The sequence below is a fragment of the Ipomoea nil genome, unplaced genomic scaffold (assembly GCF_001879475.1).
Source record: "Ipomoea nil cultivar Tokyo-kokei standard unplaced genomic scaffold, Asagao_1.1 scaffold2823, whole genome shotgun sequence".
Taxonomy (NCBI): domain Eukaryota; kingdom Viridiplantae; phylum Streptophyta; class Magnoliopsida; order Solanales; family Convolvulaceae; genus Ipomoea; species Ipomoea nil.
Window position 1 is genome coordinate 149,848 of NW_017619251.1, and position 26,199 is coordinate 176,046.

The 26,199-nt window shown below is 36.7% G+C and overlaps 2 protein-coding genes and 1 long non-coding RNA gene across 3 annotated transcripts; all 3 read left to right on the forward strand.

The window, feature by feature from the left end:
• Window positions 1-2,131: 2,131 nt before the first annotated feature.
• On the forward strand, window positions 2,132-20,017 carry LOC109158568. The gene is made up of 3 exons (XR_002050410.1): window positions 2,132-2,145; window positions 7,345-7,359; window positions 19,944-20,017. It is a non-coding gene; the product is annotated as an uncharacterized LOC109158568 (long non-coding RNA).
• On the forward strand, window positions 4,740-7,140 carry LOC109158567 (bidirectional sugar transporter SWEET2a-like). The gene is made up of 6 exons (XM_019306458.1): window positions 4,740-4,932; window positions 5,764-5,800; window positions 5,899-6,115; window positions 6,188-6,346; window positions 6,448-6,567; window positions 6,706-7,140. Exons 1-6 carry the CDS (start codon window positions 4,872-4,874, stop codon window positions 6,817-6,819), a joined length of 708 nt encoding a protein of 235 aa, XP_019162003.1. The 5' UTR covers window positions 4,740-4,871; the 3' UTR covers window positions 6,820-7,140.
• A 1,001-nt stretch (window positions 20,018-21,018) lies between the features above and the next one.
• Window positions 21,019-22,151, forward strand: LOC109158577. The gene is made up of 4 exons (XM_019306464.1): window positions 21,019-21,279; window positions 21,367-21,473; window positions 21,565-21,924; window positions 22,145-22,151. Exons 1-4 carry the CDS (start codon window positions 21,223-21,225, stop codon window positions 22,149-22,151), a joined length of 531 nt encoding a protein of 176 aa, XP_019162009.1. The 5' UTR covers window positions 21,019-21,222.
• The last annotated feature ends 4,048 nt before the right edge of the window (window positions 22,152-26,199 follow it).

The following is a 26,199-nucleotide window of genomic DNA, read 5'->3' on the forward strand; positions in this document are numbered from 1 at the left end:
TGCATGCGTGCAAATTATGCCATGGAATCGTGTTCACCGAGAATGGTGAACACAAGGCAAAACGATGTCGTTTTTAGGCAAAAAAAAAAATTTCGCAGATGTGGAGTTAACGGGCGCGCGTTTGATCAAATTATGAATTTTCTGTTATGAGTTAACGGGCGCGCGTTTAAAACCGTTGTCTATGTTCGTGACTTTTAACAACACCGGCTTTAACAACACTTAATAGACAATGGTTTAAAAACCGTTGTCGTTTCTAGAAAAGACAACGGTTATTAACCGTTGTCTATGTGCGTGACATACAACACCGGCTTCAACAACACTTAATAGACAACGGTTAAAAAACCGTTGTTGTTTCTAGAAAAGACAACGGTTATTAACCGTTGTCTATGTGCGTGACTTACAACAACACCAGTTTCAACAACACTTAATAGACAACGGTTGAAAAACCGTTGTTGTTTCTAGAAAAGACAACGGTTATTAACCGTTGTCTATGTGCATGACATACAACAACACCGGCTTCAACAACACTTAATAGACAACGGTTAAAAAACCGTTGTTGTTTCTAGAAAAGACAACGGTTATTAACCGTTGTCTATGTGCGTGACTTACAACAACACCGGCTTCAACAACACTTAATAGACAACAGTTAAAAAACCGTTGTTGTTTCTAGAAAAGACAACGGTTAAAAAACCGTTGTCTATGCGCAAGACTTACAACACCGGCTTCAACAACAGAAATTATACCCCTACGACAACGGTTATTAACCGTTGTCTATGTGCATTTTTCTTGTAGTGATTGGAAAAAAGTCAATGATTATTTAAATGAGCCAAATTGCATGGTCGGTTTGAGTAAATTTAATTTAATGATTGCAATATTAAATTACTTTTATATGTTTAATAAATTATGTTGGTAGTGTTTCTTTGCTTTTCTTCAGGCACATCTCATGGGAAGACTATTGAGTATCTTGGGACAGAAGCTATGTGAAGGTGACTTGCAAGAATCAATCTCTAATTACATAATTATCTCTTCAGTTCCACTATCAGAAAGGAAAAACCAAAGAACCAAATCTAAAGGTCAGCCAGCAATCCATTTGCGTGCGCCGCCGCCCTACACATCTTATAACAAAACACAAGATTATATAATCTTTCTAGTACAGTTTTTTTTTTTTTTTTTAATTTATAAATTATTATACAAGAATAGAATTTATCATCGAATAATAACTGGGTAATTAGAAACAGGAGCATATTTTAGTTGACATTTGGTCATGATTTCAACATGTCATCGAAACTGTAAACAACAAATTGATGTATCAACGCAATAAGAAAGAACTAAAATACTTAAGAATATAATTTATATATGGATTAAATACTTAGGCGTTAAATATATACTTAAGTAGTTTTTTTGTAGGTGATTTTTTTATTTTTTAAATACAATGTCAAAATTCTATAACTATAATTTATACGTCCTACATCGATTACTTAAGAAATTTCGAAGCAATATATAATTAGGACTATTAAGTCAAATTACACTAATAAACCAACTTAATGGCATGTTTGGTAAAAAGAATTTGCAATTCCTTTCCTATTTAATTTCAAGAAACGAAAAATTTCAGAATTTTGTTGGGAAGAATTGCAGTTCTATGAAATTACAATTTCAGAATTTTAGAGTGTGAGGACCAAATTGCCTCCCTAATAATCTTACATCTATACTTTGGTCTTTATTCTACTTATTCCCTTTTAATTCTCATACATACCAAACATTGTATTAGAAATTATCAGTAATTTTTTTTTTTTCCTACCAAATAATAATGAAATTTGAATTCATACTTTATTTCTACCTTATTTCTTTCTAGCACAATTACAATTCATTTTCCCTCTTAATTTTCTCCGTGTAATCAAACGGTCTGTTAATGTGCAATTGAGACCTGATTCGATTGATGTGTGGTGAGTTGATGGAGTGTTTGGCCGTTTGCTTTTGTGCTAAAAGAACCAAGAAGGAACCCACAGCAATTAAGGCCAAAGTGCCGAAAAGACAATTATACTCAAACCATCCTTTTGTCATGGACCATGAGATTTAACAAAAAGGAAAAAGAAAAAGAGAGACCAATTAATGACCAATCCTTAAATCCTATATTGTTGTTAGTTGGTAGGTGTACAGTTAATGGTGTTTGTGACAGCAAGGAGTTAATACCATCAATGCTCTTTTAATTGTTTTACCATGTTTAGTTCTAAATTTTCAAATTAACCACTTGTAATTTTTTTATTTTTAAATTATTACCATCCGGGATACAAGTTAACCCCACACAATCCTTCAATTATCAAATTTTAACTGTCTATGGTCCTTTCAAGAGGACCACAACTGGTCAAATTTTGAAAGTTGAGGATCATATATGAGAGGTAAACTTGAATCATGGATGGCAATAATTTGAAAGTCAAAGAATTACGGATGGTCATTTTAAAATTTTAAAACTAAACGTAACAAAATAATCATATTCGAAAGATCCCATGTGGCATTAACTCGACAACAAATTATTGGTCAATTTAGCAATACATGATTGGTTGTGCGATATGATACTCATTCTATGATTCCCAAGCTGTCAAGTCATGCAGTAATGCTAACCACAACTTTAGGTGTATTTGTATTAGGAACATGTGTTGCACATTATTTCATTTCAAATATCTTGTCCTTCTACGAAACTTCTTACCCTGCTTTTTACTATAATATTGTATTGAATTTATTACTAGTTCCTCGACTATTATAAAATTATTAATTTAATCCTCGATAATTTTCGTGTCCAATTAAGTCATCGACTTTAAAAATATTAACTAATTTGATATTTCATTTATTTTTTCGTTAGACATCCGTTAACGGATAATTTTGCTATAGTCAAGGGACCATTTTGGTCATCACATGCACCATTTTTTCTGAAAGTTAATTACTGAAATGGTCCCTTGACTACAGCAAAAATTACCAGTTTGGTCCCGAGTTAACAGATCTTTAACAGCAAAGCAAACGGATAACTAAAATGATTAACATTTTCAAAGTCGATGACTTAATTGGACACGAAAAATTATCGAGAACCAAATTGATAATTTCGTAATAGTCGAGGGACCATTTCAGTAATAAACTCTATTTTATTTTATCAAAAATGCATTTTTATTATTTCACTCCTTGTGGTGACAATATTTAAAAAAAAAAAAAGTCTTTAAAAGAAATATTCCCACTGATTATTCCTACTTGTGAATTGACTATTCTCACCATAGATTGATAAATAATTTACGTAATACTCCATCTGTTTCATTTTACGTGTAGTGCAATTTACAGGGCTTAACCCAAGGTATTTATAATCCAAATTTATTTTTCAATATTTAGTTTACTGTTAGTGTATAAAATTTACATATTTAAAAATTATATTAAAAGTGCTATTAAATATTAAAAAAATTAAATTTAAAAATTATTAAATAATATTAAACAAAATTAGTAAAAAAAAAAGGAAGAAGAAGAATTGATTTAACTAATAAATAGTAAGTACGATATGTAAAATAGAACAGAAAGAATAATAATAAAAAAGTAACAAGTTTGTCATGTAACAAATATTAGTGAGCAATTTTTGTAAAGGAATATACCATTACTCTTTTTATCAAATGCTATTCTTTTTTAACTCAATTGATATAATTAAATATTTTTCTCTAAAAAATATTTAAAAAGGCATTTTAGCATAAAAGTATTGTAAGATTTTCTTCAACTTCAAGTACTGATGCTGTAAATTTTGTCTAATGAAATGTTTTTCAATTTTATTTTGAAAACAAATGTTTTTCAATTAGTTGACTGTCGAATTAAAAACTTTAATTTGACAAATAACGTACAAATCAGATTTCTTCATCTCAAACAAATTAAACAAATAAAATGTCATATGTACTCAAAGAAATTAAAATTGTTTTATTATAAATTGAGTAATTTAATTATAAACTAATTAAATAAAACCAAAATATAGAACACAATATTTAGTACTCCATAATACAAATTTGACTCAACTAGGCAACTGGCATTATTTATTACTTCATCTGTTTCATTTTATTTGTCATTCATACTATTCATTGATCTAATTAACTCTCCTTTTTTTTTTTTTTTTGTATATTTTCTTTATTATATTTTACTAATTTTTAAATTTAATTTTTTGTGTTTATATTTTAATGTAATTTCTAAATATATAAATTTTATATATTAATACTAAACTTAATATTATGAAAAATTGAATTAAAAATAACTTTAGTCTAAGCCTTGTTCACCAAATCAAATACATAAAGGCCCTGTTTGGTAAAATAATTAGCCTATCAGTCAATTTTGACTTATTTGATCACTATTAATTGTTTGACTTGATTAAAAAATCAATATAAATGTTTGATTAATTAGCTTTTTGTAACTTCAAAATGCTAAAAGTCAAAAATTTTCAATTAGCTTTTTTGAGAAAAAAAATTATACCAAATAGCTATCAGCTAACAACTAATTTACCAAATATTTTCCTACAATCAACTAATGTTATCAACTAGTTATACCTTCTAATTAACTCAATCAGCTGACAACTAGCAGCTATTTACCAAACATGGCGAAAATGATAGTGAGGGAGTACTATATTTAACGAGTCACGTTTTAAAAATTAAAAGATTTTCATTTTGATGCGATTGGGTCCCATACTCCCACCCAAGATCCAAGCAACAGGCTGTCCGGCTCCCAGCTAAAGACCCAAAATTTCATGCACCCTGAGAGAGCTTAAAAATATCTATGTAGAGAATTCAACTCTTTCTCTCTCACAGCCACCAAGGAGAAGCCGTTCCTGTGGTGGGTGAACTTTTAACAGCTTGGGTCCAACAATGTCTCCACTGGCTTTGTCTTCAGTCTACTCAATTTGTAGTTTTGCGGCTGGAGTTGCAGGTATCAATGCCTTTCTGGGTTAAATTTGAGCTTTCTTGGAAAAATTGTCTTTATATATGAGAAGGGTAAGTAGTATTATGTCTTGTATGAAGAATTGGGCAGTGGAACAGAATCAATTTAAACTGTGCCTACAGATTCTGTGGTTAAAGCTAGTAAATTTGGGGACTTTAAGGTATATGTATAACTGTGTTGTTAGTTCCTTAAAAAGTGTATGTCCTTTTATTGGTTCCCTTAATAACTGTGTTGTGAGTTGAGATTCTTGGGATAAATAATAAGTCTACTTAATTTCAAAGATTTCCTTTAATATATCTGAACTGAATTATGCTGTATAATGGAATGGTCTCTTGAGAGTTGAGATGGAACATTCATAATGTGGATCACAGCTTAAAAAAACAGTTTCTTTTTTGGATCACTTCTGGGTAAATGTTGAATCTTTTAGGCATTCTTCTCTGTTCTTTGTGAAAATGTCTGGATGAATTGCACTAAGCATGTTCAGTAGAGAGGAATTGCCATCCCTAATAATCGTCCATAGGAATTGCAATTACACGGGCATTTTGATCTTTATACTACTTATTCCATTTCAATTTCTATATATATCGAACATTATAATTGAAATTTCCCGTAATTCTATTCCTGTCTACCTAACAATGAAATTTTATTCCTACTTTATTCCTTTCCCCCCTAATTCTCTCCTTGCAACCAAACGGGTTAAAAGTTAAACAGATTGATGCTGTTCTTGATATACAACAGCTATGTGGGATGGGTTCTCTTTTTCCATGTTAATATATGTGATTTAAATCGGGATTTTTTGGTTTGTTTGACCAATTGCAGGGAATGTCTTTGCCTTTGTGTTGTTTGTATCTCCAATGTAAGTTAACTAACCTTGAAGAGAAGGTAGAATTGTTACTTGTTAGTCAATATATGTTTGTGTGTGGATTGATGGGATATTGGGATGTGTTGTTTCAGACCCACATTCAGGAGAATTATTAGAAGCCAATCAACAGAACAGTTTTCTGAATTGCCATATATATATGGCCTCTTGAATTGCTTAATATGCCTCTGGTATGCCACCCCTATCGTCACTCCTGGTATCATACTGGTTTTCACTGTCAATTCATTTGGAGGAGTTTTCCAGTTGGCATATATCACCATCTTCATCGTATATGCAGAGAGAACGAAAAAGGTGAACCATATATAATGGCTTCTCAAGGTATTTAATTCAATAAAACTGACACTGATAGTGTCTTTCGTGCAGTTGAAAACTTTGGGGTGGTTGCTAGGCGTTTTCGCTGTGTTTGCCGTCATAGTTTCTGTCAGCATATTTGCGTTTCAGCCTCCCACTCGACAGATTTTCGTCGGATATTTGTCTGTCCTTTCCCTCATTTCCATGTTTGCTTCTCCGCTATTCATTATTGTAAGTTCACCCAACCCACAAGCACCTTTTTCCTTAATTTGGCTTCTTTTCTCGAATCTCGAGGCTCACTTTTGTTAAACGTTTTTTGTTTGTTTGTGTAGAACTTGGTGATCAAGACGAGAAGTGTCGAATACATGCCATTTTATCTCTCGCTCGCAACTTTCTTGATGAGTCTCTCGTTCTTCGCCTATGGATTGCTCCTGTATGATCTCTTCATTTCTGTAAGTAGTTTATATTTCAAGTGCGGTTTTCTTACCACTTCTTCCCCTCTACAATCAATCATCACGAACCAGCAAAAAAGCGTTTTTCCCCGGTTTTTAACACCATATAATAGACATTTTCCCCCCATGTATAACCAGGTACCGAATGGGATTGGAGCAGTTCTCGGGATTATACAGTTAGTATTGTACTTCTATATCAGTGGTAGATCTGGGGAAGATCCGAGAACGCCTCTGCTCGAATCTTATGCATGAAAAGAACATAATTTTGTTGTCTTGATCTGTTTTATGTGCTTGACGTGATTTGATCGAGGATAGACATCATTGTTAGTGTTCCAACATCATTTGACAACACAGTTCTGCAGTTGCATTCTTTGTGAACCTTAAAAGGAGCCAATCTTGGCGGTTTTTAATGTAGTTTGGAGCTGAGAGGCTTAGAGGAGATCACACTGATTATATATCAGTCTGTAAATCATTCTTTTCAAGAGAGTGTATATATATGCATATAATATATGTTATATGTATGTTTGAATGCAGTTTGGCATACCAATAATAAAAGTTTAGTTTCTATTGTTATTGTGATTGAGCAATATAGATTTGTTACTTTGTGCAGGTGATACTGTGATAGGGTTACTTCCACTTTTAATCTTAATGAGTTTTATAAATGTGATTAATGTTTGTGATCTTATGAGTTTTATAAGGTGTGTTTGGTTCGCACATAGGAATCGGAATCGGAATGGGTATCAGATACTTGGTAATGGTAATGGATTTTGGTGAAAGTATTTAATATGTTTGGTAGTAGGGTGGAATGGGAATGATTACTAATAGTAGTGCTTGAGAATGAATAAGGGAATGAAACCCTTTTTGTATTTGAGTATGGGTTTTTCAATTGATGGGGTATTCGAAACCCATAGTAGTGTTCTGAAAACCTATTAACCAAACAACAACAATCACTTTCATATCCATTTCTATGGACAAAACCCACCAACCAAACACACCCTAAATGTGATTAATGTTTATGTGACTATTTGAAGTTGCAAAGTAGGTAATTAAATAATCCAATATAATATTAGATGAGTTATTGTCATTTAGGGTTTTTCGAAGATAGTAATTTTGTTACGACATTTAGTTTAAACTTTCAAATTAATGATTCGTGGTTCTTCAACTTTCAAGTTAACCATATATGATCCTTCAACTTTTAAATTTTAACTAGTTGTGATTTTTCAACTTTTCAAATGTTAACTAGCTGTGATCCCTTGATCCTTCTAAAAGGCGACTTAGCCCTTTTTTTACACGGCTAAAACTAACAGAAGAACTATGGGTGTGTTTGGTTCGCACATAGGAATTAGAATTGGAATGGGTATCAAATACTTGGTAATGGTAATGGGTTTTGATGAAGGTATTTAACATGTTTGGTAGTAGGGTGGAATGAGAATGGTTACTAATAGTAGTGCTTGAGAATGAATAAGGGAATGAAACCCTTATTTTATTTGGGTATGAGTTTTTCAATTGATGGGGTATTCGAAACCCATAGTAGGGTTCTAAAAACCTATCAACCAAACAACAACAATCACTTTCATACCCATTCCTATGTGCAAAACCCACCAACCAAACACACCCTATGACTGGTTAAAATTTGAAGTAGAAGGATTACGGGTGGTTAGCTTAATTGAAAGTTTATGATTAAATTTGATAAAATCACTATATTCAGAGAAGTCCGGAGGACATTAACTCAACATTAGATGATGGATAAGAATTTCTAGTCCTGAGGTAATTATTTTAGCACAATGAGCTTGAGGAAAATTGTAAGTGAGTTGATTTTAATTTGTTAAATAAATTGATAAATGATTTGGTGTTGGGATATTCGAGTAAAGAAATGCTATAATTTATAACATTTGAATCGTCCAGGTTAAATCATAATTTAGACAGAACTTTTCTGTCCTAATTTCGGACAATTTAAGGACAAATTATTGTGTGGATCCGGGTCTACTTTGCAAAGTAAATCTCGGTTCAAAATACACAATTTATATATTGAATGTTCACAATTTTATAATAGGTAAATTGTGAACATTTAGTATGTAAATTGTGAGCAATAAATATATAAATTGTGACAAATTTTGCTTACAAGCTCGCCGTTCGTTGTTGAGACCGGAACAATATCCGTTTGGGGCGTCGATGAGGGCGGGGGGTACAAATTCGGCCAAGGTGTTGGGGGAAAAATGGTTTCAACTAGGCCAAGAGAGGAGGCGTGAGATTGGCTATGGGAGTGGGAGAGGGGGAATGGCGGTGGGAGTTGGGGTTGGAAGGAGTGAACAAACTCGGGTGGAGGTGTCTCAACCTACGGCTCGGGTGGGTTCGGATATTGGCGGTGTGGGTGGGTTGGGCAGTGAGGGCGTTGGCGGTGAGGGGGTGGGGGTTCGGGTTGATCCGAAAAGAAGGAGGACGGAAATTGGGGAGGTGAGTGTTTTGAATGGGGACATGGTTGTTGATTCTGATTCTTTGATGGCGGGACCTGTGGATCAGGTCCGCCGGTCCCAATGAGTACCTTAAGTTGGAACTGTCGTGGCTTGGGTAATCCACAGACAGTTCGCGTGATTGAGGACATGGTGTCCTCCAAGAAACCCGACTTTGTATTTCTCATAGAAACCAAGGTTTACCGTGATCATGCGGAGCGTCTTCGGGTTAAACTTGGTTTTGATGGACTTTTTTGTATTGACAGTTCTGGTTTGAGTGGTGGATTGGCTTTGTTGTGGAGAGAAAATAATACAGCGACATTGATTAGTTATTCCGCAAACTATGTGGATGTTGAGGTGACTATGCCGGGGTTTGAGAAGTGGAGAATGACTGGATTTTATGGCTTTTCGCAGAGGGGTCAGAGGAGAGACTCGTGGAATCTTATTCGTACCTTAGCTGGCAGATCAAATCTACCATGGGTGATGATTGGAGACTTTAATGATTTACTTTATCAATCTGAGAAGCGGGGGGGGGGGGGGGGGGGGGGGGGGGGGGGAACCCTCATCCTCTGAGTTTATTGCATGGATTCGGTGAGACTATAGAGGAATGTGGATTAGCGCAGATGCCAATGATGGGATATCCGTTTACCTGGGAAAAAGGAAAAGGCACACCGAATTGGATAGAGGAAAGGTTAGACAAGGTCTTGACTAGCCAAAGATGGCGGGAGATTGTGCCGGATGCTAGTGTGCAAAATATATTAACCCGAAAGTCCGATCATTCTGCTCTTTTCCTTGGGATTCTGAATCTTCGGGAAAGGACGGGTGGTCTGAGAAGAGGGTTTCGTTTTGAGATGGCATGGCTGCATGATGAATGATGTAGGGATGTGGTGGAGAAGGCATGGACCGATGGCGCAGGAAGAGGGTTGCAGGAATGTATCTCTATTTGTGGACATCGTTTATCGTGTTGGGGAGGAGAGCATTTTCATAAGTTTGGTGAGCGGATCAGAAACCTGCGGAATGAACAGTTGCGTCTGAGGGGGTGTAATGATCCGGTCTCATTGGCTGAGTTCCAACGTTTGGAGGAGTGCCTATGTCGTATTGAGGCCCAGGAGGACACATACTGGAGGCAGAGAGCCAAGCAGCATTGGCTAAAGAACGCGGATGCTAGCACGAAATACTACCACAGGTATGCATCTCATCGCAAGAAAAAGAATACTATTTTAAAAATTATGAATGGTAGTGGGAATTGGGTGGAGGGTGAAGCCATGAGGAACGTTATCTATGACTATTATAAGACTATCTTTACCTCCGATTCCCCAAGAGATAGTGGGGAATTCTTTGGAAATATAGCCTCTTGGGTATCACAAGTACAGAATGAGTTGCTCTTGCGGCCTTTTGATGCTAGTGAGGTAAAGAGTGCTTTATTTTCAATGTTTCCTGACAAAGCACCAGGACCGGATGGAATGAATCCGGGCTTCTACCAGCATTTTTGGGATATAGTGGGTGGTGATGTATCGGCCTATATTATGAATTGTCTTAATACTCGCTCGTTTCCAACTTGCCTGAATGATACAAATATAATATTGATCCCAAAGAAAAATACCCCTGAGATGGTCTCGGATTATAGACCGATAGCTCTGAGTAACGTGGTGTACAGGATTATGGCTAAGGTTATAACTGCCAGGATGAAACCGCTTATGGGGGATATTATATCTGACACCCAAAGTGCTTTTATTTCTGACAGGCTAATAACGGATAATATTTTGATTGCTGCTGAGGTAGGACATTTTTTGAATAGAAAACAATGTGGAGTCACAGGGTGGGGGGCTTTGAAACTGGATATGGCTAAAGCCTATGACCGAGTGGAGTGGCCCTTCCTGCGTGGTATGATGTTAGCGTTGGGCTTTGATGAAAGGTGGGTGGATTTGATAATGCTGTGTGTGACCTCAATTTCATATAGTATACTGGTTAGTGGAACACGAAGTGACCAGATCGTCCCGACTCGTGGATTAAGGCAGGGTGACCCACTGTCACCTTATCTCTTTATTATTTGTGCTGAGGGACTTTGTTACTACAGCAGGCACAATTGAGAGGAGATCTACACGGGTGCAGAGTAGCTAGGGGAGCCCCCCCTATATCTCACTTATTTTTTGCAGATGATAGCTTGCTCTTTTTTAGAGCAACTGCGCAGGAAGCCAATGTGGTGAAACAGTGTTTATCGGTGTATGTGGAAATGTCTGGGCAAGCAGTGAATTACTATAAGTCAAGTATTTGCTATAGTAAGAATACGCGGGATGAGCATAGAGAGGAGGTTGCCAGTATATTGGGAGTGGTTCAGGCTCCGAATTTTGGGAGGTATTTAGGACTCCCATCGTTTGTGGGCAGGAATAGGAGAGCAGTGTTCTCATATATTGATGATAAGGTAAGACAGCGGATTGGGCCCTGGAATAAGAAATTGCTTTCACAGGCGGGTAAGGAAGTATTGTTGAAAAGTGTGGCACAGTCTATGCCCACCTTTTCTATGAGTGTCTTTTTACTACCTATGAATACTTGCACAGCCATTGAGAGAGCTATGAATCGTTACTGGTGGAGATCTAAGGATGATCAGGGCATCCATTGGAAGGCATGGGATAAATTATGCATCCTTAAGAAGTATGGGGGATTGGGCTTTAAAGAATTGCATGCCTTTAATTTAGCTATGCTGGGGAAACAGGCCTGGCGTTTACTCACCAAACCTGAATCACTGGTTTCCAGAATATATAAAGCCAGGTACTATCCTAAAGGGACATTCTTTGATGCTTGTATAGGAAATAACCCAAGTTACTGCTGGCGTAGTATTATGGCTGCACAGGAATTAATTTGTGGGGGAGTCAGGCGCAGGATTGGGAATGGGAAAGGAACTCTTATCTGGGATCATCCATGGCTTCAGGATGAGAATAATGCGAAAATAATCACTGACAAACCACCCTATTTGGCACAGGCAACTGTAATGGGATTAATAAATCAAGAAACGGCGGCTTGGGACCAGGATATTTTGACTGATATTTTCATTCCGGAGGATGTGACACGGATATTGAAAATACCAGTGGCACCAGATTATGAGGATATGTGGTATTGGCATGGTGATATAACAGGTGAATATTCAGTTAAAAGCGGTTACAGGCAAATAGTGGGAAATTATGTACAGACGACAGGGATGTTTGATAAATGGCCCAAATTATGGAAGCTCAGAGTACCCTCGAGATGGAAAACATTTTTATGGAGAGCCTTGAATAATATATTGCCCACAACAACGAACCTCATTATAAAGAGAGTGGAGATTAGCCCAGCATGTGCTATGTGTGGGATTATGCATGAGAATGTTATGCACTCTTTGGTTGAATGTGATTATACAAGGAACATTTGGGCACAATCTCGCTTTCCAATCCCCAGTACTATCACAGATATTTTTCATGTTTGGTTTAATGACATATTAAATATTCTAGATGATGATGGAATTATTTATGCAGTAGGCCTACTATACTATATATGGCGAGCGAGGAATGGAGCTGTGTGGGATGCATACTTGCCCAGACCACAAAAGATAATTGCAACTGTAACCGCAGCGATCCGGGCATGGCAAATAGCACACCCGGACCGCCCGATGCAGCAACGTGCTCTGCGTGGACTGGCCACAGCAATCCCCGAGCAGCACCAAAGTGCGGCATTGCAGCCTGCTACCGTGCTGCCACACTCCTTGCGGCTGCCTCCGTACGGAAGAGATGTTACTTTGACGCGGCCTTTTTCCAGGCCACAAGTAAGGCCGCTGTTGGGGCAATTTTCCTAGACGAACAGGGATCGTATATCACAGCTCTACAGGCGCCATTGATAGACTGTTTTTCCCCGCTTATGGCAGAAGCAATTGCATGTAAAGAAGTATTATCCTGGCTATGGGATCGTGGAGAGAGATCGGTAGACATACTAACGGACTGTTTGTCACTACAACAGTATTTATCGCAACCGAAGGAAACACCACGTTCGTACCTCGGCTATGCCATTGACACCTGCAGAAACCGGATGGTTTCCTTTGATTATGTTTCAGTTAATTATGTTTCTAGATCAGATAATTGTTTAGCACATATTTTAGCCACTTCGGCCTTTAATTATTCAGCACCTATGTACTCGGACAGTGGTCCGCCACACTCTATTTCAGCATATTTCCAATGAATGCCGCCCAGGCTCTTTTCAAAAAAAAAAAAAGAATTCAGATTCATCTTGCAAGGTAGACATTGATCCATGGTATAACAACTGAATAGGCTGGCAGGTTCCCACCTAGAGACCTAAAATTTCACGGACACAGAGAGAGCTTAAAAATATTTGTGTAGAGAACTCAACTCTTTCTCTCTCACAGCCCACGGAGAAACTATTCTTGCGGTGGGTGAACTTTTTCTATCCTAATTTTGGACAATTTAAAGACATTATTCTGTGAACCCGGGTTCATCTTGTAAGGTGGATTCTGGTCTATGATATAACAACTACAGTTTAAAATGTCCAATTTGAAACGTTATATCGTGGTATCGTGCCCACCTTGCAAGGTGAGCACGGTTTCAGATTTATAATTTTTATATTGTGGATTCATAATTTTTAAATTGTAGATTCATAATTTCTATACCGTAAATTCATAATTTAAATACAGTAGATTCATAATTTCTATACAGTATATTCATAATTTCTATACTGCAGATTCATAATATCTGTACTGTAGATTCATAATTTCTAAACTGTATAGTTATCAAATTATGAACATATAGTTCTGTGATTTGTGAATACAGATTTCAACATTTGGGAATATCGAAAATTATGAATATATAGCTCTATAATTATGAGCATAGATTTATAAAATTATGAACATATAGCTCTATCACATGTTCACAAATCTAATACTGTAGATTCATAATTTCTATACTGTAGATTCATAATTACTACATTGTAGATTCATACTGAAGATGAAACAATACGATTGCGAAGAGAAAAACGCCGTTAACGATAAGTGAAAAAACAATTTTTTTTAATGACAGGATGGGCACGTTTCCACAGCATAATTTGCCGTCCAATTTAGATTGCTTTGTCAAAAGTTTGGGCAAATTACTCGCAGTTAGGGGATCGCATAAATCGGATTATCCGAATTTAATGCTTGAGGTATAACAATATCTATGGATGTAACTATATATTTTGAATTATTTATCACATATTACGAAGAGAATGCTATTATTGTCTATGTCTTTACATTTTACTCTATTCTATTTAGGTTGCATCTCAAAACAAAAAATAAAAAATAAAAATGAAGGTCCAAATTAAACCCTTAGACAGGATCCCTAGTTTTTATTTAACGGTCTTGATGCCCGCACATTGTGAATCCTGATCCTAATTGTGTTTATCTTGTTAATATATTATTATGTATGTAATAAATTATATACATTTATTTATAACAAAATGTATATAATATGTTAATTAATTGTGTATAATAATTTTATTGTATGTACATAATTTGGATTGAGTCCATCATACTCATGGACGGAGCCACTATGGGGGTATCTGCCCCCACTCCACCCCTATATATATATATATATATATATATATATATATATATATATATATATATATATATATATATATATATATATAGATAGATAGATGGTTGAGTTCACATGAGGACTACAATATATAGAGGACTATGAGGATAAATCATATCCATCCAATCCTAGAGATTTAATGATTGGGATCTTGTCCATATAGTAGTATAATTCGCGCCCAGAATAATTAATAGAGGGCAAATAAGAGAATTGACACCATGTTTAATTATAGTAAGAATCCATTTACGTTAAATATGACTAGAGAAGGAGTTTGAATATGGTAGGGAATCAAATACTAATTAGGATCATGCGATGTTCATTAGCGAAAGAGCAATACGGACGTGGAGGGAGAATGTGTTCTATGCGCAGCCATGGACGCAAGCGAAACCAGTGGTAATGGAACATCTATGAATGATAACGACTGCATATTTCTGGAGCCAACAATTGATGAGGAAGACCATGGAGGGCATGAGGACGACATGATTGTTGCGACGAAGAAGTACGATATGACAGCCATAACTGCCCACTGAAGCCAAAAGCGAAGAAAAAGGCAAAGACCAGAAAGAATAGGGCTGCAAAGAGTTGAAACTATGAATAAGGGCACACACTTTATTTGATGGTGCACACAATAAATCCTAGTCGGGCACATTATTATTAGCTAAGCTTTCAGTACGCGAATGTAGTTGTATCTGCCAGAAAATTATGCATTATCCCGGGAATAATTACAATTTTTTTTGTTGAAAGTACCACTCGAGCCTCTGTACCCCATGTCAGTGTTTAAGACAATATTTATTCTCAAAATATTACGAAGACTAGGCTGCATCTGCAAAATAATAGTGACCACGCCTATATATTTATTAGCCACAAGTTCACACAATTTAGGGAACCAAGGCACAGATTTACTTAGAGTTGAGCATGCGAAAAAGAAAAAAAAAAAAACGGCACGACACGATCTATTTGTTATGTGTTTATGATGATTCTTGCTTTTGTGATGGTTTTATTTTAGGCGAGTTTCTTTTACTCCATAGATCTTGTGCATATATGATCTCCAGTAAATTGATATCTTTCAAGAAAATTTGTGAGTTGGATTTGGAGTATTCAATTTTTTATGTTTTCTTCCTTAAATTCTATATATCGATGTGCAGTTCTTTTTTCCTTCTTAGTTTTTTTTTGTTTTTTTGTTTTTTGTTTTTTTTTTTGTTTTTTGTTTTTTATGTAGTCCTTAATTTAAAACTTAGTTTGATGAACCATTGTTTACAAACAAAAGGATGGCACCCAGACATTTTAATGGTTTTTATTTGTTCTTTGAAAAATACCATAGAGTTTGTCTTTTATTATGCAGATATGATGTGTGCTTCTCTTATATTACATACACATGTGTATTGACTTTATAATTAATTTTTTTTTTTGGGGTCTGTGTGTGGCTTCAGGATATTTTAATTGCTTACATTGCAACTCTTCTTTGGTGATCTAGAGCAGGTTGGATTGATGTGCAATGCAGAGATCTCGTAAGGATCTTCTTGATCTACGAAAGATTAGTGACGTCGCCTACAAACTATTAGACACCAGTGCACAGAATTTAGAGACCCGAGGCACAGATGTGCTGTGAGCTGAGCACACAAGAAAAAGCGCAGCCAACAGTATTTAACATATCCTAGCAATTTGCGATATGAGTTTATGGCACACGAACCACATAGGGGAGCACATAAAAAGAACAATAACTATGCACCAAAATTGTAGGACAAAAAATAGATTAATATTCACAAAAATTAGGCATCTAAGTTATACACAAAGTTCACGGGTGAAAGTCGTAATGGACCGTTAAAAGAATACACCAATTCTGATAATGGTCAATATACTACACCCAACAGCTACCAAAAACAACATATAATTACCTAAACTATGGTGCTACACCCTCCACCCGAAAGATAACGCACCGCATTCGCCACATTACTCGTACGGTTGGCATTGATATCTACAGTGCAAATCTCTTTCATGTACTGAAAGCGTAAGCGCTCAAGAGCTGCTCTGTCGCCCTTAACTAAACCACACTCCCATCTTCCCATCCCTTGACCAACATAAGTTTCCATATGGCGCATAGCATAAACCCCACTGTCGACTGTGTTCCTCGAGTCCCGCCACTTCATCGGCATCCTCTTGGGGTCTAAATCAAGACACAAACCCATCTTATATCCCTCACCAGCGGCTTTGAAAACCTCGAACAACAACAATTGCTACAAAAGAGAAAGTACCATCATCATCTACCAACCAAAAAGCGACACAAACCAAAAAAAAATGGGGAAAAAGAAGAACCCATAACGCAACATACCAAATGAATAAAAGATTCACCATACTTCATCGAAGTGGGCTCCGTCGAAGCAGAACTATCAATAACGTCAATGTGTTCATTCACAAAGTCCACACATGCGATATAGAAATGATTTCTTTGCATAATCGGGAAGAACAACTGCAGAATAGTAGATGAGATATAATCAAAATATTACCCAAAATTAACAATAGAAGGAATAAGAAACAATATAGGCACACAAGAACCATGCAACAGGCACACAACCACTAACTGCAGTGCACACAACCTAAAGCGCGAATGCACACATTACTCTCGGTCAGTGCACCCCAATTATAAACTAATACTCAAAAGGGACAATATATATAAATATCAATGGCAAGGACTGTAACACCCCCTAATTTCCAGGCTAATTTAAGCCTTAAACATGCAGATAACTAATCAAAACATCAAACACAGCGGAAGACTGAAAAAGGATTATATAAACTGGAAATGAAAGGGTGCTATACCACGCTCACCCAGAGGTGAACGCACAGGCCAACATCTGCATGATTCATAATCTAAAATCCATACATAACCAAAGTACTAAAGTCTATCCTTGGCACATAGGCCATAACAACTCAAACATGGGAACTACACTAGCAGGTTCTAGACCGCGGTCACGTCTACACATCACCTGAAAGAAACACATAAAAGATGGGACGACGCCCGGTCAGCGAATAATGCTGGTAACCCACCAATACATGTGAAATATCATACATAGATAGATAGTATATACAAAATCATTTTCGAAACGGAATATAGTATATATCAATTTCAAAAGCCAAGAGCGGAAGTCAACACAAGACTCTAAGCACTCACAACAAGATAAGGGAACACATCCCAAGACCACACGAGATACAACGACTCACAAGAACGGCTCAAGGTATAATCTACCATCACACAATAGATTAACACCCGACATGCATAACATAAGAGAATAAAGATACAACCAATGGCAACACATGCCTTTGTGACTACACACGTCACAAGAAGAGAAACTCACAACAACGGCTATACAAGCCTTCGTGACATCACTAATCACGAATTGATATGCCTTCCTTATGCCCGGTTCCAACCTTATGGCTACCCCCAACCTTATGTCTAGTTCCAACCTTTACCTCCAGGACCTCTGTACAACCAAGTCCAACCTTTTCCCTCCTGGGACCGTCGTCCCCCACCAACAACCACCAACAAGACCACCAATTCATAGTACACGAGGGTACCGATCACACACACGGCGACACACGCCTCCTAAGAAATACGTGAACCCGACACACAGGTCACAAACTCCATAATCGCCTCATGGCCACCACGAGGACCACTGCCGTACCTTGGTGATTAAGGCCCCATAAACCGAAATCGTGCAATCCAGGTACAGCCACACACACCACACCACAACAGGAATCAATCAACGGATCACAACGAAGATATGAAACCATACTCAATCAAGGGATGGATCACAGTTCAACAACAATGATGATTAACACAAGTCATCATCAACAATAGGAAGGTACAAACAACACACACGCTAGCATTTAAACACCGAACTAGCACTAGTACAAAATAGAGCAAAGAAATATGACTTTAGGCTACCCTTCTTTAAATAAGGGTAGTGTATTGTTTTAAAAAAGGGAACGGTGGCATAATTGTAAATAAATGAATAAGAATCCGCTACCCTTTTAATAAAAAAGGTAGCGGCTTTTTTTTTTTTTTTTTTACAAAAAAAGAATAAAATATCCACTACCCTTTCTAAAAGAAAGGGCAGCGCGGAAATGGATCTGGGTACAAAAAAAAATTAAAAAAAAACCTTCAAAATCATATCAGATCTCGCTCTCACACCTCTCAAGCTAACAGAAGATGTCGTCCTCACCACACCTCCGCCGTCTACACCGCCTCCCTCATCCTCCAACGACGCCCCTGACACCGCCTCTCTCACCACGACTCCCTCAGCCACCCACGACTCCGCCACCACCGCATCCACCGCCAAAGTTCTCCTCAGCCACCGTCGCGGCTGCTTCTGCGACTTCCACCGCCGCATGCTGCGAGGTTGCCGCCATCTTCGTCGCCATCTTCGCTAGTCTTCGTACAACAGAGCAAGGTTTCCGGCGTTCTTCGTACAGTAGCGCACACAGGACGCAGGTCGCCAACGTCGTCGGTTTTTATACAGCAAAGCAAGGTCGCCGTTTCTTCTTCTTCATGGGTCGCTGGCGCAAGAAGGTATTAGTATATTCAGATCTCTTACCCTTTCATTTATATACATATTATTGTATAGAGAGAGACTCTGGCGATTAGTATATGATTCTGATTGAACAAGTCTGCAAGTTTAGCCATACTCTGTTGTTCTTTGTGGAAGGGAAGATCTATCACAAATTTGATATGAAGCCTCACAATAAAAACAGTGAAAACTATGGAAACAATGCCGTGAAAGGACAAACAAGTATATGACCAAAAGTAGACAAATATAGGTAAATATTTTTTATGTTCGTGATTTGATATTGATCAATTTTCTATTATAGTTTGGAATAATTTTGAACATTTGTTCTTTCTTTTATTTATTAAAAGTATTGTCTATTTCCTGAATTCCTCCACTCTTTTTGCAGGTTATTGACAATGATAATGGAAAACATTTGAGGCCAATACCAGGGATTTTTGCTTCAAAGCCTTCTGGATCTGCAGTAATTTGCATCTTACCTTAGTTGAACTTTTTCTTAAATTTATGGGAGAGGTGTACTCAAACTATATGCTTACAGATGCCAACACCATTAATGTGCCTTTTTAAGGTCTTGTATTTAATATATGGTTTGGTTAATCTTGATGAATGAGATATGTTGCTTTTCTTGTTTTGTGTACTGTTTTTATTTTACCTAAATAATTTTAATGTATATTTACAGATTTGGCAGGTGATCTTAATATTTGAAATCTTTTTAGTTTCTGTGGTATTTAAGAAGTGTGATTAAGTTGCTTAAGAGTTAACTTATATTTTCTTTTGTTTTCATTTTTGAAAATGGTACATGTCAGGGGTGGAGCTATCCAGTTCCTGGGAACAAAGTGCCGCCATGATGAGTGGTTGAGGGATACTGAAAATTATGGAGTGAAAGGTTTCTTTGCAATGTCAAAGTTGGGGCATGGCAGTAATATCTGTGAAAGTGGTTTATATAGTTTAGTTCTGTCAAATGAAATGAATGCAATTCATCATCCAGGAATGTTAATAGTGTAGGATGTTTGCTCTATGATTTCCCAAGTTCGAGGTATTGAAACAGTCACAACGTATAACTCGAGCACAAGAGAGTTTGTTATAAACACTCCATGTGAATCAGCTCAGAAGTACTAGATAGGAGGGGCAGCTAATGTATGTAATATGACTCGATCTTATGTATATATGTGTGCTTCTGAATTCAGTGGCAGATGTTTCTCCTGATGGCAAGTATCTGACTGCAATTAAGGATCCTGATAGGGTAACCTCAATTAACTTTTAGTACCAATGCTAAACGGTGTCTGTCTCTGTCTTGTTGTGATCTTCCAGTTCCTTGGCACTGTTTAATGGTTTATGTTTCAGAGATTCGGGAGCATTCATGGCGCCTTTGACAACAAGGCGTGTAACCATACCATCCATTGTAACTTACTCAGCAAAAGTAAAACACATTACTCTTCTCTGATTTAGTATTTCTGAAAGATTGATAAGTATTAAATTAGAACTGTTCTGTAATAACACTTGGATATTCATCAGGTGGGCATAGCAATTGCCATAAGATACTCATTGACAAGGAGAGAATTTTCAGTCACACAAAATGGACCTGAAGTTTTATTGCTTGATTACCCCAGCCATCAAAGACGACTACTCCCTCTTCTTGCAAAGACGTAAGTAGATGTGTCTGCATTTCTCCTCATTGCCCTTTCCTTTCTGCTTGTGTCACGTTTTATGTCACAATTTTGATTCTATACTTGGTTAACCGAGGTTGTTAATAACTAACTAAGCCCTCGCCCTACCACTATTTTTGTTATGACTTTTTCCTGCTCTTCTAAGTGAAAATTGCTTATCATTGTTGGGGTGTTGGGGCTGGTTGTGGAGATTCCTCTTTACACAGTAATAGCCATAGTGAAGAGCCCATACATGCTGTTCAAGGGATGGTATAGATTGACACATGATCTTATCAGCCGAGAAGGTCCTTTCTTAGAAACATCATGCATTCCTATTGCTGGTTTGACAATCTTGATGTAGCCGCTTGTTGTTATTGGCAGCATCATAATGGCGATTTTCTCGAGTTTCTTCATCGGGGTGTATGGAGCTGTTGTCGTGTACCAGGTTAACATGTTGTCTATTTTCGTCTGTCTCGACTGAAAGTTTAAACCGACGAAACATATTTCACCTCCATTGTTGTGTTCCCATCAGGAAAGGTCTTTCAGGAGGGGTGTTGCCTATGTAATTGCAATGGTGGCAGAATTTGACGAGTACACTAATGATTGGCTGTATCTCAGAGAGGGATCTGTTCTCCCAAAGTAATTATTTTCTTCATCTCTTTAATTTCTGCAGTTTTCTGAGCTTCATTCATCACTCTGCAGAATTGCTAATCATTTTGATGAAACCCAGGCCTAAGTACAGAAAAAAGAAGGTTTCTGAGCAGACAAAGTTCTCTACTATGAGAAGAAATCGTTCGATTCAAGGTAAACTAAACGCGGTTTTCAGTGAAGCACCTGCAATGCTTGTTCCGAGTTTGACAGCTTCAAGATCAATTAGGGAAGCCATTCAAGAAGTGAAAATGGTTCAAGTATTCATTCATCCACCTGTAGTAGCTTTTAAGATTGCATATGGTTTGCCCACACGGGCAACTCCATTTGATTCCATGAGCTTTGCTGCTAACTTCTTGAAAAGGATGTATGTGAAGAGGAAACCTGAAATGATCAAAACCTTACATGTTGTTTCAAGTGCCTTTAAGGCTACCTTAAACTGGTATAATATGCGAACACACTTCAGCAGACATCACAGTTGTGATCAAAATGTCTTGTGGAGTCCATTTTTAACTTTTATTTTAAATTAAATATTATCTTGTGTTTATAATTTATTATTGTGATGAAAGTATTGAGATTGATTGATATAAAATATTGTATTGATAGCATTGTATTGAAAGTGCATTGATAATATTGTGTTCATAAATTGTATTGATATGTAGTTTATGAATTCTGTACAAGATTTTTTTAAAAATTGGGAAATTTTAAAATAATAAATGATTTTTTTTTTTTTTTGTAAAAAAGTAAACTATCCGCTACCCTTTCTGGGGCAGAAAGGGTAGTGGAAGATTATGAAAAAAAGAATAATAATAATATGCCCTACCCTTCTACAGTTAGAAGGGTAGCGGATGCTCAACTTTCCGCTACCCTTGTAAAAGGGTAGCGGAAAGCCCAGGGCTTTCTGCGACCCTAACATCTGCTACTCTTGTACAAGGGTAGCGGATAGTCTTTTACAAGGGTAGCGGATGTGTATATCTGTACTAGTGTAGCATGCTTATCAAACGGGTAAACCAAACATAGTTCCGAAGAACACACAAGACTCATCACGATTCAACGAAACACAATATTTAACACTTAGCACGATTCAAGACATCAAAACCTACATGGATTCCTACCATATAGTTCTAGACATACGAAACATCAAGAAGACGCTCAAATAGTTTCACAAAAGAACATCGGGAAGTCAAAAGACCAAATACCGAGTCAAAAGAATCACAGGGAACAAATCCCCCAACAACCTCATCATGTTCCCCGCGGGCGGACCCACGGGTAGACCCCCACCCGTGGTTCCGCCCGCGGGTACACACCCACAAGCCACATGTACCCCGCGGATGGGGCGGCGGATGGACGCCTACCCGCTGTTCCACCCGCGGGTACACACCTGTACACCAAAATAATCCCTTCGGGGATTTCCAACACCAAGCTCAAATTCAAGTCCAAAACATGCCAAATCTCACCAAATACAACAAAATGACTTGAATAAATGGAATAGCCAAGCAATGGCATACAAGAACCCTAAAAACAAGCTCTATATATGCATTTTCACAAGACAATGCATAAACACTCACATTTCATAGCAAAATCACATGTAGAATCCAAGAATCATCACATAGGTAAGCAAAATAGATTTTGTAGAGCATGGGTTACCTCTTGTAGACAAAAACCTTCACTTAACACTTCACCAAGCTCCTACTAGGGCTCACCTTCCAAACCCACTTCAAGAACAAACCAAAAGATCATAAAGATTCTATCTTTAAGAAAAGACACCTTAGAAAACACTAAAAACACAAGATGAACATAGATCTTACCCTCCTAGATGCTCAAATGTATGAAAGGTAGAATCTTGGAGGCAACCTTTGAAGATTTGACAAAGCTCCAACTTGGCTTCGAAGAAAAGCTATCTAACTTTTAGAGAGAAGGTAGAGCTCAAGTTTGGAAAGTGTAAGGAGAAAGAATGAGGAGTGTCTACTAGGTTAGCTTGCATTACTAACACAAGGTGAAATGTCATGAATACCCTTACTAAAATGAAGAGGTGTAAGGGAACAAGGGAACTACTCACAAAGCTTAAGGTACAACCTTGACTTTGGGTTGACTAGTCAATTACTAGTCCCCGACTATTGAATTTTCAGGAATTGAAGAAATTAAATTACCAATTGAATTAGGATTAATTACTTAATTAATCCCTTAATCGAATTTGGATTACGAGGTGTCACAAGGACCACACAAATAGACCACAAATAACTAGAGTTGCAAACTACTATTTCATACCATATCCCCCCACCCCCCAAACTGCCAGAATAATCGAAAATGCCACGACAAGAAAAAAACAGAATACATATGAAAGAGTAACAAAGCACTTCCACGCCACACATTTTTAAACCAGCATACCTAAATAAGTGCACACACTACCAATAAGAAAAGCACACAAATATACAAAATGGTGCACACACAATAACAAAAACAAAACAGACAACACAGCCTTAAACCAGTAAACTGTAAAGAAGCACTAATATCCAAAAAACACACAATGGACTAAACTATTATATAAATAGTATAAGATCAATTCTAACTAATAACACTTTGATTAATTCTTATTTAAAAAGACACAGCAAAATAACAAAGAAAATTGATAAAATCTGTCCGGTTAGGAAAACAAAAACTAATTGTATTGACCGAACATAATGCAGTAAATTACTACTATATAATCAATAACTAATATAAGAATTCAATCCCTATACTATTTATATTCCGTCATAAGATAATTGAATGCTGCACATGCCAAACCTAATCTTACAATGATGAAAATCCTCACTAAACAAGTTTTCAAATTTTTTTTATATATTCTTTCCATCAACGAATGCTATTCAATTCAGGAGTTAGAACACAAAAAACCCACAAATACCCCATATTGGCATGATTCAATTGAGATAATGCCTTACAGGATACACATGAGGCATTATTAGGAAAAAATGTTAAATTACAGTACACTTATGTTTATGCTTCTGAACTAAGTTGCAATTGCAAGAAAACACAGACACGGATGATCGAAAAGGGGGCAGAAATATAAAAACAATGGTTTAATAGACATGCATGGGCGACCCGCCGCCGGAGATAACGGAGCCTTCTGCTTCGACCGACGAGAGCCGCAGCCGTCCGCCGTCCGCTTCGACCATCGATGACTACCAGCGCCAGCCATTACTACGATCGCCGATTGTAAGGAGAGGACTGAACGCACTGTGCTCGGAAAATAAAAATCAAATGGGGAAAAATCACTATGGAAAGAGAGACAGAGCGTGTAGGAAGCAACCTTCGATAAAAAAGGATTACAAAAAAAAAAAACTAATTAGTGAATTACCGAACTACCCCTACAATTAAAAAAAAAAACCCACGCATCACATTAAAACTCTCCATCTAACCAACATAAATCTCCCTAAATCTACACCATCCGTTATTTTAATCCAATGCACCAGAATAGTCCTCACAGTCTTCTATAATATCCTGGTCCTCATTTGAATACATATATATATATATATATATATATATATATATATATATATATATATATATATATATAGGGTAGAGTTCCAGTGAGAACATGTGCTTAGATGAGAATGTTAGAGCACATCATGTGCGTCCATCTAATATTTTTTAATGGTCTAGATTAGATTAAGTGTGTGCGAACGCGCATTAAATGTGTGCAATGCGATTTAGTGTGTTTGCACACATTTAATGCGCGTTCGCACACACTTAATCTAATCTAGACCATTAAAAAATATTAGATGGATGCACATGATGTGTTCTCACGTTCTCACCTTAGCACATGTTCTCATATGATCCTAACTATATATATATATATATATATATATATATATATATATATATATATATATATATATATATATATATATATATATATATATATATATATATATATATATATATATTAGAGTTCAGGTGGGACTGCGTCTTAACGTGCGGTCAGTGCGGCCGCACCAATAGTACACAAAATAAATAAATAAAAGGTACACATCACAAAAAACGCACCATTATGTATGTATAAAAGCACCACACAGTGTTCGAAAATACACAATTAGGAATGAGGAGTTATGGTTCATGTTTTTGGTGTGTTGTGCGTTTTTTTTTGGTGTATTTGTGCATTCATTGTTGTGTTTCTTCCTAACACTATTGGTGCATTTTGTTAACACTATTGGTGCCATTTTAAAGCAGTCGCACTAACCGCACGGAAAGGCGCGACCACATTTGAGCAGAAGTCTATATATATATATATATATACTGGTTCAAATGCGGCGCCTGTTCTCGTGCATCTGTGCGAATTATACCATTAGGTATGCATAAATGCACCACAAAATATTCAGAAATGGACTAGGGTGAAATGCACAAATGCACCATATATAAAAGTACACAACCCTGGGACATGCGGTCATGCACCATTACGTAAGTATAAGTGTACCACATCGTGTTTAGAAAATCTGCACCAACTTTACTTTGCAAATTTGAACACTAAAATATACACTTATCAGATTTTTTCAAGAATGCAAATTTAGTTGTTAAAAAATGAATATTTAGTATTAACAAAATATGCATTTAGTATTTAGGGTTATAGATTTTAGAGTTTATGATTGAGTTTTTTGTTTTATTTGCGTTAGGGTTCAATTTTTACTACTTATTGTTTAGCATTTACTATACAGTTTAATTA

Excerpts from the sequence above, each read along its gene's own strand:
- LOC109158577 (XM_019306464.1), top strand. The coding sequence starts at position 21,223 with ATGGCGATTTTCTCGAGTTTCTTCATCGGGGTGTATGGAGCTGTTGTC. Across the intron at positions 21,280-21,366 it reads GAGCTGTTGTCGTGTACCAG|GAAAGGTCTTTCAGGAGGGG; the intron begins GTTAACATGTTG and ends TGTTCCCATCAG. Across the intron at positions 21,474-21,564 it reads GAGGGATCTGTTCTCCCAAA|GCCTAAGTACAGAAAAAAGA; the intron begins GTAATTATTTTC and ends GATGAAACCCAG.
- LOC109158567 (XM_019306458.1), top strand. The coding sequence starts at position 4,872 with ATGTCTCCACTGGCTTTGTCTTCAGTCTACTCAATTTGTAGTTTTGCG. Across the intron at positions 6,116-6,187 it reads ATGCAGAGAGAACGAAAAAG|TTGAAAACTTTGGGGTGGTT; the intron begins GTGAACCATATA and ends TCTTTCGTGCAG. Across the intron at positions 6,568-6,705 it reads TGTATGATCTCTTCATTTCT|GTACCGAATGGGATTGGAGC; the intron begins GTAAGTAGTTTA and ends ATGTATAACCAG.